Source organism: Rissa tridactyla, chromosome 12 (assembly GCF_028500815.1).
Source record: "Rissa tridactyla isolate bRisTri1 chromosome 12, bRisTri1.patW.cur.20221130, whole genome shotgun sequence".
Lineage (NCBI taxonomy): Eukaryota > Metazoa > Chordata > Aves > Charadriiformes > Laridae > Rissa > Rissa tridactyla.
The window spans coordinates 3,124,264-3,143,715 of NC_071477.1; the positions used below are offsets into that span (position 1 = coordinate 3,124,264).

General features: G+C 37.1%; 1 protein-coding gene across 9 annotated transcripts in view; it reads right to left on the reverse strand.

Moving 5' to 3' along the window:
- Positions 1 to 19,452, reverse strand: part of DIDO1 (death inducer-obliterator 1) — a 60,357-nt gene that overhangs the window by 32,648 nt on the left and 8,257 nt on the right. For 8 of the 9 annotated variants that reach the window (XR_008469057.1, XR_008469056.1, XM_054218895.1 and 5 more), the window contains 5 exons: positions 7,439 to 7,640; positions 5,555 to 5,653; positions 4,278 to 5,181; positions 3,660 to 3,978; positions 456 to 668 (listed from right to left, as the gene is read on the reverse strand). Coding sequence is in view for 7 of the 9 variants with exons in the window: in XM_054218895.1 (XP_054074870.1) it covers positions 456 to 668; positions 3,660 to 3,978; positions 4,278 to 5,181; positions 5,555 to 5,653; positions 7,439 to 7,640 (1,737 nt within the window). In the remaining 2 variants the exon portion in view is untranslated. Of the gene's footprint in view, positions 1 to 455; positions 669 to 3,659; positions 3,979 to 4,277; positions 5,182 to 5,554; positions 5,654 to 7,324; positions 7,641 to 19,452 lie in introns of those variants that run through there. The other variant, XM_054218902.1, reaches the window with a different exon arrangement.

Below are 19,452 nucleotides of genomic sequence, written 5' to 3' on the forward strand. Positions count from 1 at the left end.
CATAGAATATATATAATATTTTACAAACAAGCAGAGATATAGTTACATACATGTACATAAATTTCTTTTATAGTAAGCTCCTGTAAATACACTTGAAATGATGTAATTTCAGATTCAAGTCTATAAAGCAAAGGTAATATAACACTGTAACTTCAGGAAAAGAGAATGGTAAAGAAACCACCTGAAAACAACAGTATTTATCATCAAGATGTGGGGATTCTGCTTCTTTGTTTGAAAAACTACTGCCCATTTTATAGTGGTCTCAAAAGGGAAGGAGGGTGGCTTTTATTTCATCTTTTTCCTTCCCAAAGCATAGATACAATGCAGTCACATTAATTCACAATCCACAGTAATTCCAAATTACTGTCTAAAACTCAGTAATTTAGAGTTTAAAAAGGTAAAATTAATTTGGAATTAAATTAAGATAAAAGGTGTACTGCTTACACTTAGCTTACCTGCAGCTGAGATTTTGGCATGCCAGGTTTTTCAGATTTTGGTTTGATCTTTTCTTTAGGTTTTGGTTTTGCATCTTTGCCAGAACTTAAAATCTTCATCGTGGCTGCTGCATGTTTGAGAATGCAATCATTGCTGCAGTACACAGAATCAGGCTGAGCCAAGTTAAAACAGCCAGGACCGATGCACTTTGATGCACCAGGAGCTTCTATTATCTATGGATTGAAACGGAGTGAGAGTTCAAACTTCAAAGAGGAATCAACAGAAACATACCTTTATAATATGAAGAAATGTTTACATACATGTGTGCAGACAGCAGCTAGGACTGTTAGTGACCTGCACAATTGCCAGCGTGAAAACTTTCATTCGTGATATAACAGAAACAACCCATAGAAACTTAAGAATTTCACTCTTGTAACGCACTATTTTCAGAACGTGTTGTACTTTCAAGCGGTTGGTCTGCCTGCAATGAACTAAGGCAGGCTGGTTTCCTAAACTTTCAGATCCCGTGAGAACACAAATGTTTTTTTCTGATCCTCTACATCATGTGAAAAATCTCCTTAATAATGCAGAACTGGTTTCTCAAGAGCAAAGTTTCTAAAACACATTTTACTCTTGTATCCCCATCAGCAGCTGTCCTCAACTATGCACATATGCAAAAGGAAGTATGCAGCTATTCAGGTGTACAGATAATTCTTGCTCTAGAGGTTTACCAATTTTAATTTTCAAGTCTCCAACTTACATCAACACAACCCTTCTCCCAGATAATTTTGCCATAGCCGAATCCTTCTTACGCATTGAGAAGTTTGCATACATAATCTGTATTTTCCTCTACTTCACAATTACTCTCCATTTATATCGAATTGTTATATACTATGAATTTCCTCTTCAAATGTTAAGGTTTAGAAAATAGCACATTCCTCGAAAACAGAGTACGTTAGGTCAAAGCCTAGAAATGTGAGGAAGCTCTATAGGCTCCAACGTATCGTCTCTGGGTATTATGCCTTTAGTCTCACTCTTCTAGATTACTCCTAAAAACGTTACACAAACTAACCTAACACTCAGAACTACTGGAGTTTTAGACAGCCTCTCATGTATCAATAATCTGTAATTTTTAACTACCAAAAGCAAGGTTTTCAGGAATATTTCCAGTAAAAAAAAAAATACATTAAAAAATTATTTGCATAGTGTGGCTTATTTTTCCCCAATCAGAAGTCAGTAAGACAGCATCATCTGCTACAGATAAAACCTGGGTCTGAGAATTTTCCCATAAAAATTGAAGTTTATGCTTTAGAATACTTCTCCATCAATGTACACACCAAACTGTGAAGTACAAGAAAGAACTATCAATTCATGTTCCCTAAAATGCACCTCAAACTTCAGACTAACTGAGCTGTCATTTCTAATTAAGGGCATTAGCTCAGATGATGACAAAACTTTTAGTGTTGATGTCTGTACTTATACAATTTCTAAGAGTTTTAATCGCAAACCTAAACTCTACAGCTGTTGCTTATGGACAGCAACAAAAAGGAGTCTCTCTCAAAGCGCGTAGAATACTGGTGTAAGAGAACAGATAAAGTGCATAATGAGACTGTTCAGTCACTGTAACCTAAAGTGATTTCAGCACATCAACACAATAGCAATGATCTTTTTGCCCAGAATAGGCAGGGAATTCCACAGCAAGAGCGCGGTGCTTGTTTATACAAGCCATAGAGGGACCTTAACTGAGGAATGAGGGACAGCATGGGCTGCAACACAGACTCGACTGCTCAGCTCTCTCAAAATGTGTTACCACCTGGCAAACACAAGTAGAGCAATTCCGTTCCACTTCCAAATGCCAAAAGAATACTAAAATATAAGCAGTTCTTCCATAAGAGGCAAGGAGTTAATGATAATTATGGTTTTCTTTCCCTAAAGGAGAGATGCCTAACATGTTCAAGGAACTTGTTAGCATGCTAATAGCAAAGAGTAATTGGTGATTCTCAGAAGCAAAACTTAAAATTAATATTAACACTGTCAGTGAAATGCAAATCAACACCAACGGATCTGGACTCTCAAAAACATTTTTGTGTACAAAGAAGTACAAATGTATTTGAAACTGTATTTGAAAACATTTTTGAGAAAAATGCTGTTTTCTACATATTTATCTTAAAATAGTAAATATTTATATATTAAGCTCAAACTGTTCTGACCTATCCATTAAGCTCACTATGCTGATATGGATAACTCTACTATTTAAATTGACTAGAACTGGGTGGTGTTCCAGAAATGTTTTGTAGAAAATGTATTACAACAGAAAGATTCCTCCAGAGCGATGCTTATATTCAAAATCATAATACTTTTCTAGGGATGACTTCAAAGTTTAAAAATAAGGTGTAAAAGAACAAATTAATACACAAAAAATATGAACAGCTGTACCATTCTAACAGCAAATACGCTAAACATGCTCTTCAAGGCATAGTAAGAAGAAAAAGAAAGTGTTCAAGACGTTGACATTGTGATAGTAGCTTGGGCAGTACAAAGACAACCACTATAGCATGAAGGTTTTTTTAATTTGTGTATATTGAGCTGCAGAAGCTTCTTTGCCTGCATTTTGAATTGGGCATGGAACTTGCCATTACAAAATTTAAACTTCTTTTAGATTTTATGCCAGAATTTGCAATAATTCAAAATACACATTTTAATGTTTAAAAAAGGCAGTATGTACTAATAACCTGAAGAAGCATCAGGAAAAAAATCAGAACTTCAAAGACTAACTGTAAGTACAGAGAAAGTACAGCTGGAATTAACTCCAACACAGACACCTGTCAATGTTAAGTAAAAAGTTTCACTATCATCGAAAATGTCAACAACTGTTTGAAATTATTTCAGAGCTAGTATAAGCCAGTCCAAAATCCTAATATTTTTATTAAAAGAACACCTTATTATTTGACCAGGGCAGAAGAGCACAAAGTTGTAGTGGGGCATTTCCTTACACCTACATAAAACTTCCAAATCCCCCACTTCAGAAAAACCACTTTCTTAGTTTTAGTTCCTGTACTGATAGAACTATGGATAAACTTCTGCTAAACAATAATATTTAGCGGGTTGTTCAGCTTCATGTTTAGCTTTAAAAAACTAAGTCAGATTTACAGCCATGCAAGTAAGCCATTGTCACAATGCACTTAAGTGAAATACGAAGAATAAGAAACAAATCAAATACTTACAGGCTGAAATATCTTTAGTTTTTTCTTCCCACTTGGATTTGCAGCTTTTTCAATCCTACCCTTGATTCCTTGGTCCTCAACAGATTTTTGTTCAATTGTTCCGATGCTTGTGAATTCTGTGCCATCCACATTTACTTGCCCTGCTTTAGCTTCCTGCTGGTCTATTTCTGAAGCAGGCTCATCCTGTCCTTGTAGAATGGTGCAGTTTGGACAGATATAGTCCTCACCATTCCTCTCCAACAATCGCCCTCGAGCCTCAGAAATACCCACGCAGTCACCATGAAACCATTCCTCACATCTATCACAACAAATCATAAACCTGAAAAAACAAAAACACCAACCAAGGAACAGTAAAACATTGTGAAATTAAAAGACAATTAATACTTAACAGATATTTCAAGCAGATCTTAAGTACCCCACTAAAGTACCAGTATACTGTTCTGCCCTACTGTTCATTTCTGTATTCATTTGCTTATCCCCTCTTTTTAAACATTTGTTATGAACTCCCCCCCAAACTTGAAAGCAACCCAACAGCTCATTTATATACTAAAAAGTAAATGTTAGCATTTGGTTTAAATTTTTCATCACAGAAAACTTGTAGTTGAAACCTTTGCCTACCTGTTGTTATGTGGCTGACGACAAATACAATACAGAGCATTTGGGTCATAAATCTCAGACTCGGGTTTACTTTTGGGCAGTTCTTCGGGTTCTTCATCTGTGACCCCTTTTGCGCTGAGGGCAGGCTTTACCTCCTTCTGAACCTGAAGATCTTCGGTGTCTTCCTCAGACACAACCACTTGGCTTGCAATCTCAGTGCTGTCTGCAGTCTCAGGCTCTTGTTTGACAGGCAACTCAGACTCAACTTGTTTTTCACGCTGGGCGTCACCTGTTTCTGTAGGATCTTGTTCTGAATTTCTCTTCCTCAGCCGGATCTGTATATCCTTCAAGGTCAGCTGCACAGGTTTCTCTTCAACACGTTTCTTCCTTAGTCGATTCTGCAGTTCCTTTAGTGTCAATCCATCACTGTCGCTATCAGAAGTATCACCTTCCTCTTCCTCCTCCTCCTCCTCTTCTTCTTCTTTTGTGCGTCTGCTTTTAGAGCCTTTCTGATCCTTACTACTTCTAGTGCTAATCCTCCGAGTTGCAGGTTTTATATCTGGAGTGCTCTCAACACTGTCTTCTGAAGCAGTTTCAGCATCTGTAGCTGGGCAGGATGCCGGTTCACTCGAATCTTCCAGAGCAGTAGGGACACTCCTCCTTCCTCGACGCCTTACTGTTGTAAGAAATTCTTCCACTCTTTCTGTTCGTTTTGGTTGCCGTCCACTACGCCTGAGGTTTAAGCTTTGCTGCTGCTGTTGTGGCTGCTGTTCACTAGAGTCCACATCAATATCTCCTGCACCTTCTCGCTTCGCAATCGTAGTCCTTCGAAACCCCCAGGTTTTCCTGAACTCTTTACTTGTAGGCTTGATAGTTTTTTGTTCCTCCTCGTTGCTTTGCTCACCTTTATCATCCAAAACTGATGCTAAAAACAAGGGTAGAGTTATTAAACTGGTGGTGAATGAAGATGTTTTTCATAAGTGGGTTTTTTCCAACATAGTATTATTAGTATATTAGTATATATTAGTATATATAGTTTGTGATAATAGATCCAGATACCTACACATATGTATCTCCACCCCATTTTATAACCCTGAACACAGATAAAATACTTTCTTGTGAATGTAACAGCACAGCAGTAACCATTAAGTAGGTCACTGAACATGGTGCTAACATAATCCAGCTGTTATAAACTCTTTTCTTATTTAAATACAGATATATCCACACATATATATACACACACACACAGAGGACAAAAAAGCATATTTTCTGCCCAATTTAATAGGAAGAAATCTTACCAGGAGAACTATTTTCCATGTTGTCAGTATTAGATTCAGATTCTAATGGCACTGGCTGTGAACTTACAGCTTGTTCCATAGTATGGAGAGCCTGATATGCTGAAAATAAACATAAGGTTCAAAACTGAGATTCAAAAATATTCATAGCCTAAGTAATTACTGAACATTCTAACGTAATCCCATTATGCTAATGAGATACTGTTTCGATAACACAGGGTTAGTCAAAGAATAATGAGGGTTTGGATTTTAAACAAAATGTGAAAGCCAGAGAAATATCCCAGCCTTCCTTATTAAAATAAACTAGGTCTATATGTTGTCTACTAAACAGTTTCGCCATTATTTTTAAGTTGTTTCAGAAACACTGGTGGGTACGCAGGATGGAGCAATACATTTTCCCTTCATTACTTCTCTAACAAGTTTTATTGGTCAAAAGAAATTATACAGAAAAGAACAAAATAAAAATCTTCTCAAACATCCCCTCTGGATGAAAGAAAGAAACAAACAAATCTGCACTCAATGGAACCTGAGAAAGGCTCCTTGACATGATTATTTACAAAAAGGTTTTCAGCCTATATGATCTACCAGAATGACCGAAAAAAAAAAGATTCAAAGAACCTCCAACTATCACAGATGGAGCCATAGGAAAAAATAAAAAAATAAAAATCTGTGCTGACAACCAGGATCCCTTTTTTCTCAAAAAGGCATTTCCAGCATACGAGGAGACTCTCTTATTTGAGAAGACAGAAACAAATAACAAAAATAAATATAAAATCTGAGACTGCATTTTGAGCAATTCAGGAATAACCTGGTTTGAACAGGTATTAAAATTGGTATTACGTCATGGTGCAATGTTTTAAATTAATTGCATGTCATGTAAATGCTCTCCTAAACGAATGCAGAAATTATGTTTTGCTGTCATTGCAATTACATTGCTCATGTGAAACTATAATACACAGTAGTAAGTATATCTCAATGAACTGGGTAAACAGAAACAGTGTTTTAAAAACAACAACAAAAAACAAGCCCCAACTCTTCCACAAAAATATTTTTGTTATAGTTATATGCGCATGCCTGGCTCAAGAATCACACAGGTAAGCCAAAAGGGAACACTAACAGAATTCCTAAATAAAAGTACTTGCTGAAAGAATCAAAGGTATTTCTAACAGCTGTACATATTACAGTTACAAGTTCTCAGAGGCATCCTTCAGTAAGTTCTTCCCAATCTTGCAGTGTACACTGGGGATAAATGCCTCCTTATTTCATATACTGCATCAGTTACGTTAATGTTCTGTCTTATCAAACATGATCGCTCTATAGTGCGACTCCTCTGCTTTGGTGTATTACATATAACAATGTTAAAACAGAAATGCAACTGTCAATGCTATGGAAATGTAAATATCCATGCAGCTATGTTAAAAGTTAACACTGAAATTGTGACTTAAAGAGTCATTTCCATGAGATACTATAAATGCAGCAGTAAAAGCAGCAGAATCCAGAACATCAATTTCAATAGTAACTGATTACTTTTAACATTACAGCCAGAATGAAAAGTGAATTTTAAGCCTTTCCTACACAGGTAAAAAGCTGAAATGGCTTTAATTCAATATGAAATCCCATTAAGTTCCCCCACAAAAAAAATCACTAACTATACCTTTTAAATAAACAAAACAAAAAAACCCTAAAACCAACACTAAAATTATATTCACACCAGAAAAAGGCTGCGACAGAAGTAAGGAAACAAGTCAAAACAAAGTTTACATCTTTGTTTACCTTGGAAGATGAAGTTAAAAGCTACAGGCAGAGGTAATCCAAATTCTGAGATATAAATTCCAGATAAAAGGAAAAGAAATAAGAAGTCTCTTCAATGTCCTCTATGTGCTTTACCTGACACAGCATTAGAGGTTTGAACGGTTTCTCCCTGTAGCGCTGAATGAAAAGGAGAGCCAGAGGAGGGCAGCAAAGGATCAGAATCATTCAGCATTATCCTTCCAGCACATACTGAATTTCCAGATTCAGAAGTGCCAGACTGAGTCTCGGAGCTGTCAGCAGGACCAAACACTATCAATCCTCTTTTTCCTGCTGGCTCCTAGGGGGAAAGGGGGGGAAAAAGAAAAAAAAAAAAAAGGAGACAAAATAAGGCACTGATATATTTATGAACTTATCTTACTATTGTTTACATAAATTTTGAATTGTTTTGCCTCTATTACACTATAAAACAAATTCTGTTATTTTGCTTTTTGACAGTTTTCTGCTTTCAGAAAGACACTGGAACTGGAAAAGTCGAAGTAAAGCAATACCACATCCACCGCTTATCAACAGTTGAGACCTCTGAAATAAATACAAAATATGATTGTACCCTTATAAATTAATTTACATCCTATTAAGACTTCCAAGAAAGTAATAAATGGTAATCAACAAGTCTATTCCATTTACTGTATTTAAAAGCATCCATAGAGTGAAATTTAGTAAGCACACAATGTGCAATGAAAATGCAGAAATGCTTTTAAACTCCATCAGCACACCAAGTTTATAGCAGGGAAGATTTACCAGTTTACACTACTAAATTTCATCAGAGTAGACATCTACAGCTTTGAGGATTTAAATCCAAGTGGCTACTCAGTGGTTTTGCAAGGTGGGATAATAAAAATGTACAGTTGAACTTCAGAATTAAGGAATATTCCTTATCACTGTCCCTTTCACTAATAAGGTTTGCAATGTAGAAAATTTCAGAAGCTTTATTTCAAGAACAGCGGATTATATAAATAACAACACATTTTCCCCAAAAATAAACCCTTGGAAATTATTTCAAAATCACATTTAAAGCATCTGAACAACACGCGGAATGGCAATGGAATATCAACACTGACTGCTTGCTTCCAGCTCACCTAAGCTTCAAAATCCTTAGGAAATGCCTGCATTTAACCCAAAGTTGCCTACCAAACTAGAAGAACACTGGAAAAGAATTTGGGAGGAAACAAAGGACCAGATGGACAGGGTAGAAAAAGTCACTTTTGAACTGACCTATAAAATAAATCAGTGAAGACAACAGAACAGTACTGGACGCAGACTCTGCGTGTCAGCATTCTGCACTTAAAGATGCAGGGTAACTGCCATAGTAGGTGTAGGAAATAACTAAAACATCACTAATTCTTTCAAAGGAGTAAAAACTAATTGTTAACACTCCAGGTGGGGAGACATACACATTTCAGAACAGATTACATAATCTTTGACATGCCAATACACAGCCTGACTTTTCTTTTTGAAGAATACGTCATTATTTTCAAATCTCTCAGGTTCCCAACTCTTAAAGCATAGTTGCTGCTTAGAAACACATTTTACTCCCTAAGCAACTATCATCTCTAGGTGTTCTCCAATGCTATGTCACTGTCCCAAAAATAAGGGGAGGGGAAAAGACAAACCCCTCCTCAAATCTAGTTTTCATCAGTGTATCACTTTATTATTTCATGAACAAGAAATCTCAAAGTTTTCATGACTGTGGCAAAGCAGAATTAGGAAAAAAAACCACGAGCACACAGCTAAATCCACATCCGTATTTCCTTCCCCTCTACCTTCTCTATAGGGGATTACGTACATTACCTACATTCTTTCCCTCGGCCAACTATTTCCACTCCAAAAAGAGCAGAAAAGAATTAAACAAAAATAAGACAATAGAATAAACTAATTTTAAAGATCCTAGTGCTGTATCTCATGGTATTGAATACCTGCTCTAATATGTATTTTGCTCCATTGTCTGAATCAGTGATTATATCCAGGGAGTCAGTCACTGATGGCTGAAGACAGTCTGAGTTTAAAGTGCCTTCTTCCACGCTGTTGTTCTGTAACAACCTTTCAATCTCCCTGTTCAGAATCTCCAACTGATCACACATCATGCAATTTTTAAGTGATATGCCTAAAGGAAGAGGGAAAGTCAGCTAATCACTTCTTGTTCAACTCTAATATTAAACTATGAAAACAAACTGTGCCTCTAGAACATGCCAGAAGTGCATCCTATTTGAATAATTTTATCGAGCAACATATTAAAGGAAGAACTGTCTAAAGGACTGTCTTTTCAGTGCACAATTATGTATCTGTACGTCCAAGGCCCTGTGTGCAACACGCTCTTTACAACTACATTTGAGCCACAGAGCCGGTATCACTTAAGCATTCCAAAACGAGAATTGGCATGCTCACTTCTTAGGAGGCATTCTGGCTCGTTCAGTGCAATACGTTTTACAACGGTAGTCATACCCCACCCAGTGGCAAGGCTGTACAGTGCACAGTCTACAGCTCTGATTTCACATAAAAATAGCATTTTCAACACAAATAATAATTGAGACGTAAGAGATTCTACGGAAGAATCATGCTTCTTTTTGCATTAGTAGATGTCATCGCATTGCTATTACTTGTATTATTACCTACAGGGAAAAAATTTAACAGAACTGGAATTTTAAAATCATTTCAAATTTGAGAGGTATAAAACCACTAAAACTTAAACACTTAAAACACTACAGTTGCAGACTCCCTACATTCGCTATAAAATGCTTGGGGTTTTACAATTATTACTATTTAGTAGTTCTATTTTTTTCTGTCCCCGTTTGGTCCAAATTACTTTTCATGAAAAACAGAGTAAATTTCAGACTTCTTTTCCATGAATCTGCTTTTGCAGAACTGCATCTTAACACAGGTTAAAACTAAATGCATAAAAGAATCTGAAAAATCAAAGATTATCAAAACATAAAAGCGCAAAGCCTTAATTCACAATTACACTTTTAAACCTAGCAAGTCTGCTGGCACTTCTAAGCAAACGTTCTAGTAACTGCCTGCAGAAATATAAGGCATATATATATAAGGCAATATAAGGCAACTTTGTAGTCTTCAAACACCTGTTTCTCTTCCCAATTCAGTATGATCGTTTGTACATTTTGTTCTGTCAGCTACTCAATTGCAGCTGAGATACTGAGAAAAATATAAGCTGAAGCAGTAAACTGGTTAGCTTGTTTTAAAGGAACTGAACATCCGTGATCGATTAATCTCATTCCTCCTAATGCAATACATCAATCACATCTCTGAAACTGAAAATTCTAGCTGGTAACAGAAAATTATTGTACTTCCCCCAATAGGCAATTCTCATCAGCACCATCCTGCCTTTCTGACACATCTCCCTTAAAAAGGCTATTATATACATTGAAAAATGTGAGGCAAGAATCTCTATAGGGACACAGATGGGACAGAAAGCTAAAATAATGTTAAGAATAAACTTACATACTGTTGCTTATTCATAAAGTCCTCTAGTTTTGCACAGGTTAACAACTTCTCTGATAAGCACTCTCCACTGTGAAAGCGTGTAAGCTTTTAAAACTGACTATAAATAAAGGTAGAAACACAAATCAAGAGTTTCTTAAAGGAAAAATCTCTTCCCCTTCACAGATGAAGTAAGCTTTGCCAATACAAACCCTAGGCTGATTTAAATGGAAACACAATATACACAGCTGGTCCTCATTAAACAAAGGATTCACGGTGCTTATTAAAAATCCATGTTTATGGACTAAGAAGAACGAAGCACAACCCTAACATGAATTGGGCTGCTACTTGCTCCCTTCCCCCGTGCTCAGTTACGTGGGCTACACCACACATCCACCCATGTATCTCTGCTGCAGAAACAGTCACCCCAATACTTGGTAAACACGCAGCTTGTGAATCCAGCAGAAAATGAACCCACCAAAGAGTGATCCAAGAAGATTAAACAAAATGAACGTACAAACTAGTGTAAAGACATGCAAGAACAGGGATGGGCAACAAGATCCCCTTAGGCACGCTGAACTGGTGTAACCCCTTGCTGCTGGCTCATTAACACCTGCACACCACCATCAAGCCGCAAGCGCTTGTCAGATCTCAGCCAGTGGGACTTCATTAACTACCCCCTCAGTCAAGACTCTGTTTTAAACTCGCAAACTGTAATAATGTGAGCATTCGACTGAAACAGAACAGTCACTTATCTAAAAACAGAGCATAAAGGTGATGCACAGTATCTTGCGAATGAATATTCAGCCAAGAAAGCATTTATTCAGGTTTTTCTTCCCACAATAGTTTGCAGGTAAAGCGTTCCAGTTTCCTCGAAACAAGTTAGGCACTTGAATTCATCCTGGACCTAAATTCCGGAAGCAATTGAAGCACCAAAGTATCCTACCCTAGGAAAAAATCACAAAGCTTTTAATTTCAATTTGGTCAACTATTCTCAAGCAGTGGCAAACCCGAAAACATGGGGCTGCCCGCTCTGTCAGACTCCAGAAGTCATCACTCGCATTCAACATCCCTGTGGATTCTCTAAATACTGCCAACCTGTGTGTTTTCCAGTGTACGTGGCTTGAAGAAATTCCAGAGCAGTATCAGCAGACAATCTAACAAAAGAAAAGATATTCCCAAATTCCAAATCCTGCTGCTACTGCAATACCACTTGTTCACAAACACACGACAGAAAAATCCATCCTCCAACATGTCTTTATTGATCAATAAAATTAAAAAAAGAGGGAAAGCTTGTAATATCACTCCACTTTTCTGTAAGTATAAAGCATTCTGTGGTCTACTGACATCTTTCTAACCCAACAGTCTACAAGTCTCAGGCAAAAAGGAAGGAGAGAGATGATCTATGCCAGTAACACTGGTCTGAGAGGTGCTAACTGCAGGACAGGCGGCTCCAAGACACCTGGACCTGCTGGTGCTAACTTCACTAAGCCCTTTTAAAGATGTCTCAATATAACATCTTAATCTGATGATGACAGAGCAAAGCTTCTAAAGAACACCAACATTTACCCATCTTTTTGTCTTTATATTTTTAGACAAAGGCCAACTCAACAAATTGCTAACAAATATACGTTCACATCAGTATCTCTTCTTTCTTTTTTCCTCTCATTTCCCTGAAGAGGTAATAAAATGTTCAGTGGGTCCCCAGATGGAATAAAGATTTTGTCTTTTCCAGAACTTATCATTTTAGCTGCATTAAGAATCCACTGCCTCAGTTAGCTGGGAAGATTTCACTCTAAAAAAGCATCTTGAAAGACAGCTTAGTGATCAAACCTTAAACATGAACTCAAAAGAACCAAAAGAAATAATTTCTCCAGTATCTCGTGACTTGTGTAACAAAAAACCCCCCACCAAAACTATGTTAGAATTCAAGGTAAATTCCTCAGTTTCAGCTTTTCAGATTACTAGCTATTTTACTTAGCTTTTTGAGGAATCTGTATGAAAGACTAGTGATCTTTACCCTCTCATAAATGTTAATCCTCGCTGTCAACATCTAGATGACAATACATGCTGCACCTTATTCCATGTTCTTGGATGACAGCACTCTTCAACACTCAGCCAATTTGCTGTAATCTGCACAAATTCTGGTATCTCATTATTTACAAGCACCTTGCATGAATACTTTAGTCCAAATTATTAACATCTGGCACCTATTAGTTCTCTTACTCCCTACTCAGCCTAAGAACTCTACAGTAGGATATCTTTGATTTCTAAAGATCTCACACATACTCACCCCTACACAAGGCTCCAAGAAAGCAAGGTTCACCTCATATTAAGACTTGTGACAGACCCTAGTACCTGCAGGAGTTGTTTCAGTGTGACCTGTTACTTAACAAACATTTACTTCCACTGTGACAGAGAAAAAAAAAGGTGCGTTTTGGTTTTTTGGGTTTTCTGTTTGTTTGAGATTTTTTGGTTTTGTTTGTTTTTTAAAAGTCTTCATATTGAAGCTCCAGTTAATGGTTTAGATACATTGTGGAAATTCAATGGCGAGGGCCCAAGGACAAGACAGAAATCTCAAACTACCACAATGGCCAATATAAGATTCAGCAACTTTCTGAAAAATAGGGTTAGTGAGAAGACGACTGTTTGCATCTGCAAAGAAATTAAAAGTGTAAGTGTCTTATACCTTCTAGCTTTTAAAAGCAGGTATCATTCATCAGTGACCTGTTTCATCTCCGTGTCCTGACACAAATACAGCCTTCGCAAGTATTTAAGACACTAACTTCAATCACAGTGACTTGTAACTGGCCTTAGTTATCTTTTTCTGTGAGTTTTTTCAGAATAAGAAGGCTTGACATGCAAGGTATTTGGCTAGAACCAAAATATCCAGGATAGGTTTATTAAATATCAAAGAAACTGCAGAATGTTATAAACTGGACAGAAAATATCCTTTCCAGAATGATGGAACAGTGACTCCAATCACAGTTGACACTGCTCATTTTACTCCCTGTAAAAGAAGCACTGGGCTTAGCCTATGCCTCCTTTAAGTGTTAAAAAATTCCTAATAAGCAAATATATTAACATTACACGAGAAAAAAAAAATATTGTCTGAGCACTCATATAAGGACACGATTTCTGATGCAAATGAAAGAAATACTGGTATGGCTTAGCTGATGCCACTCCCACCTACAAGACAGATCCCATTAAAAACTACTTTGCATCCCTATTTGTCAAAGATGATGTGGGAAACCTGCACTCTTTCTACTAAGCAGCAGCAAAATTAATCCCTTCCCTCAACAAGCATTACAAAAGCAGCCCAAAGGAAGTCAGTAGGGCAAAACCTATTTTCTACATAAATGAGCAGTTCCTTTCAGACCACGGACAAAAGGTACAATCACTGACCCCTAAGAACGGCAGGGAACAGGTTCTGCTCTGGCACTGCAGAAAGTCACCCACACACAGGGCTGCAGTGCAGTTCTCTCCATCTGCTTGTTCACGAAAGGTGCAAACGCAGACTACTTACATGGGAAGCAAGAGAAAATCAGATGACAGAAAACAACTAATATATGGTCTTTTATTTTCATACAAAATGTATCCACTAAGTATCTTCCTTCTCAAAGAAGGAAAACACCTTTCAAAAAGTTGTGAAATGAGAGTGTTATGACAGGACAGAAGCAATGAGAGTGGAAGAGAGAGAGAGACAGCAGTCGTAAGGCTCAAGTCTCAATATGTGGAGACATAAGAAAACTGATGTGATCCCGGACTCCTTCCCCCACCCCTCAAATAATTTACTAGTAAAAAAATTACTACTTGACTGCTATAGACAAGCTGCAGTTCAAGGTCAAAAGTCCAGATATCCCTGGCAAATACAAAGATTTTACGGCAGGAAGAAGTTTACATTTGAAAAATCATGTTAAAATAAAACTTGCATAAAAGCCAAGTATTTCACTGCTTATAGTTAGACACAGAATAAAAACAAAGCTACAAAAAAATGTAAAACTTATCTGTAAACACTCTGCTGGCTATAAACACACTAAATCAATTCCAAGATTATAAACAAACCTACCACCTCCTATACCCACAATACTAAAAACTTCAAAGTGGTAGTTAATTCCTTCCTATACCAGAATCAATACATTATTCCCATTTGAAAAATCAACACACTAACAAGCTTTGAAATTCGCAATGTAGATTCCGTACTACATTTCTGTAGTTCATTACTACAGCCATGTTTCTCAGAAATACCCCATCCTAATTTAAGAAATGTGCACTCTTGTTAAATACTGCATGAAGCAGTAATAATTATAAGCAAATATAAGCAGTGCTATATAGCCAAATTAGGACAAAGTATCACCAAGATCTACTTTTAAGGTAGCTTTTAGTTTAGCTAACAGTATTCAACCCCAGATGCACATAGCATTATTAATTTGTCAGGGATGGCAACACTGATATCTACCGTACAGTCTCACATCACACCCTTCCACTCAAAGCTGCTGCTTCTTCCCTCACTTCCCCATCTCCCTTTACAAAGGCAGGTTCCAGTACTCGGAAAGCCTAATTTTTCAGCATTAGGCAGTACCCCATCTCATTACTCGCAAAAGTAATGGAAAAGAACTGACTTGACTAGACCAGGCTGCCCCAGGATAGACATGGTTGCACCAGAGGAGAGAGAATCTGCACCCTTTGAAGACAGTGGAAAGGAAGTGTGTGATGGTACCCATGCCACAATGTGAGGGAAAAGCTCAGGGACACCACAAGCACACCAATGCGATCAGCTCTCCCAGGGCAGGGGGGAATTAATTCAGAGGCTTCTGCATCTCTGTTAAAACGCCCTTCCTCTATCTTGCTGACATTTTATCACAGAATCATTGAAGGTACTGTAAGACCTTGTGGTGTCACGGTGTCACAAATAATTCAGTAGTGCCTGTCACTACCACATTTCTACCATCAGACACACGTGGAAAACCAGGAAAATCATTTAAATTAACTTTTGTGGTTTGCAGACTTTCTGGCTTTGAATGCAGGTTTGGATATTTTTGGTGCTGGAAAATTATTTCAAATGTCCAGGGTACGGTGCAAAACTTGTCCGGTCTTGGTACAGGACAGCCCATCAAGTACACATTTACGTGATATGAAATACTACCCAGATACAGTCACCTGATGCCAATCACCTAATGAGATTTAAAATGTAAAGATTAACTACCTTTTTTTAATTTCCAAAGATGCAGTAACAAGTGTTCAACTTTCTTCCAGATTTTCCTCTCATGAAAATTAAGTCAATACATTTATCAATTTCTCAAGATCACTTTTTTCCCCACTTGAGAAAGGTATTGAAGAAATATTCCAAATTGCCAATAAACTTCATAGCAAACCAACTTGACGGCTTAATTATTTTTAAAAGTAAACAAATGTATTCATTCCAAGAATTAAAAGAAACAGCTTCCCTTAAAAACAATAAATACATTCACTTTGTCTCTGTGCTTGTAATAATAAAGAAATTAACTTTTCCAAATTAAAATGTCTAGTCACCCATGATGAAAAACCCTCCCTACTGTATGTCTGAAACTAATGCATACACCATCATCCTTTCCATGATTTCTGCTGGGCTACTTACTTACCTTAGGTAAGCCTCATTAGAAGGCCACTGCATCCCATGACGGATAACCACGCACACACAGGACCGCAATCCTGCACATTTGCAGTGAATGTGGGACCTCCTGCAAGCATTGGATTTACCACGTACGCACAAAATCACAGTGCCATGCACGCACAGGAGACTCTAGTGCACAGCAGCAGACATTAAAGACACTGAGCGACTCCACAGTCTGACACAACTACTCCACGCAAAAATGCATAAAGTAGCTCCCTGGTTTATGCAAAACAAAATACACACACTGATGTTTGTTTTGATGTTTTTCTAGTCTTTCAGTCTTTCAGACTAGAAAAGCAACTTCCCAAGCAAAACACTTAAAATTTTCTCATTTCAGACTGCATCATACTGGATCAGAACAGTCAGGAAAAAAATCAATTAAAGGAAAGAAGGGATGGAACACTTCACTAAGTGCAGCAGAATGAGAACAGCAGTAGGGATTACAAGCATATTTTATTCTGGATTAGTAGCAAAAAGTGCTTCTTTGAACCAGGGTGAAGTTCTCACAGCTAAATTCAGCTAAACAGCAATTTGTCATAGAAACATTCAAGGCACTTTAGCAGCAGGTCCACCAGAAATCTGGCAAACGTGGGAATTTTATTAAATAACAGACAAGACTATGATCATATCTACACTACAGATATTCACTGTCACAATTGCACAAGTCAGGAATGTTAAGGGGTACAATCCCTAATCAACAGAACTGTGCTGGTATAAGCACCTCATATTGGTGTGATTACACCTGCAGAAGTGTACTTTTACCTGTATGAGCCATTCTGTTTGCAGGGTGGGGTAGCAGGTGTACACCATCCTGGTGCAGCAGAGTTTTATCAGTGTGGCTGCACACATAATGAAACTCTATCAACACACTAGTACAGGCCCTTTCAAGTAGGGAAGCAGTTTATCTCAGGAGGAAGCAAGACTTTGAAAGTTCATTCAAATGCCTTGAATGAAAAAAGTTACATCAGCAAACAGAGTCTAAGATATCTGGGTACACATTAGAGCTTTTGCCAGCACAGCCCTGTCCGTTAATAGCTGGGGACAGAACTGTAATGGGCGGCCGTACTGACAGAACTTCAGTACAGGACAAACCTTAACATAAGACGCTTATACTACGCACATCCTCCAACCTGTAGGCCCATAATTGTATTTGATAAACAAAATTCACATTCATTTTAGCATTTCTGCATTTGAGGAAACAGTAACTAACTTTAAGAGGAAAGAAAAGTATTATATACATGCCATTGGTATTTTTTAGTCCAGAGCTTCACAGGTGCTTAAGAGACTAGGCAGATACACTCTATCGGCTTACTAACAGACTGACATTTGGCTTTTTTACTACTCCTATATAATCTTCTGAAGCTTCTATTCACATTCTTCTGAGTAAACTAATCCCGTATCTGCACTAATTTTACCCAAAGACAACAAAATAAAATTGATTTTTTGGGGTCAAGTTTACTTCTGCTCTCAGGGTATGAACAGTATGAAGTAAAGATGAGACAGAAAACAGATTTTGCTCATTAAGAAAAGTTGTGAGTAGAACGACAAGTGCAGCTAGCTCTGCTTTCTTCTTTTTCCATTTTAGACAGATTAAGGGGGGAAAAAAAGGCAGCTTTCTGTGGTCAAAAGCTTAGATTAAAAAAAAAACATAACCACCTCTGTACAAGAAACCTTCTAAAGGTCCCAATACAAGCCGATTTTACAAGCCATGGTCCAAAGCTTACGCCAACAGAAATATCAATTACAAACTTTGATTGTTATTGGGTATTACTCAATATACAATACCTTTACACTCCCCTTCCATCACCTTCAATGAAAATATTTTACAAATACATACTACTTATTTGCCTAACATTCAATTTCTGCTACTGAACTTGACCTCTTTAGCAGCACTAAAAATACATTTTCAGCAACTGCATAGGGAACCATGTGTTTTGGAAAGGTAATTCACAATCTGGCATTCCTCCACTGAAGTACCAAAGAAATCAGTTCTTTATCATGGCTGTTAGCTGAATGGCAACAGTTATTCAGGCTAAATCTGAGAAACTTGCAGTTTAACTCTTCCACATCCCACAACTTGTTTATTTTTAAACATAAAAGATTACAATTCTACAACTGTCAAATTTCAGCTTGAATACTTACACTGTATTTAAAATTCCCTCTTCACAGACAGTTTTACACAAACTAGTAAAACTGTAGGGGATTTTTGTCAAGTTGGCATTATTACAGTACATATAATATTTAGGGATGTGTAACTAGTGTATGTAAAAAAGTTAGTTTTACATTATAATTAAACTATCTGTATCCTTTGGCATGTCTAGTTATCGTTGTCAGTACAACTGTGTATACAGAAATGGACTCAAAACAACTGCAGGATTATAATTTCTGACCCTATCAGCACAGCTGTTGAATAAAAACAACCATGGTTTTGCACTTTTTTCCATAATTTCATTTGTAAAACATGAGCTAAAATATAACTCCTGAAACAAGTTATAATTTTCATTCTTATTGCATGAAAAAGGCTTCATTAATTTAAGTGAAACAGAAATTAATTTCTCCTTCAGAATTTAGTGAAACACAGTAATTACAGCATACTGATTATGTTATTAAAAATGCAGTAAATACAGTTCAGTTCCCAATTTTGATTAGGGTTTGCTGTGAGAACACATATAATGCACATTTAATCTTTGTGTTTTAGATCCCTAACTGGAAATTTAAGATTTTTCTTAATTTTAAAGTCTATCAATGCTCTTGAGATTACCACCATTAATAACTGTGAAGTATTCACTTATTTCAGAACCTGTATTAGATAAAAACTTAATAGTAGCACAACCCTCAAAAAGTTAACTGACAGCTGACTAAAGATTCTCCTAGCGAACAGAGGCTTAACAGAACACAAAAAAGCAACGAGTTCTTGCATAAACTAGATAAGCCTTACTTATATTAAAATCCTCTCCTTGAATCTCCTACTACTCGTATCACTACGAGAGACACTAGGCAGAAA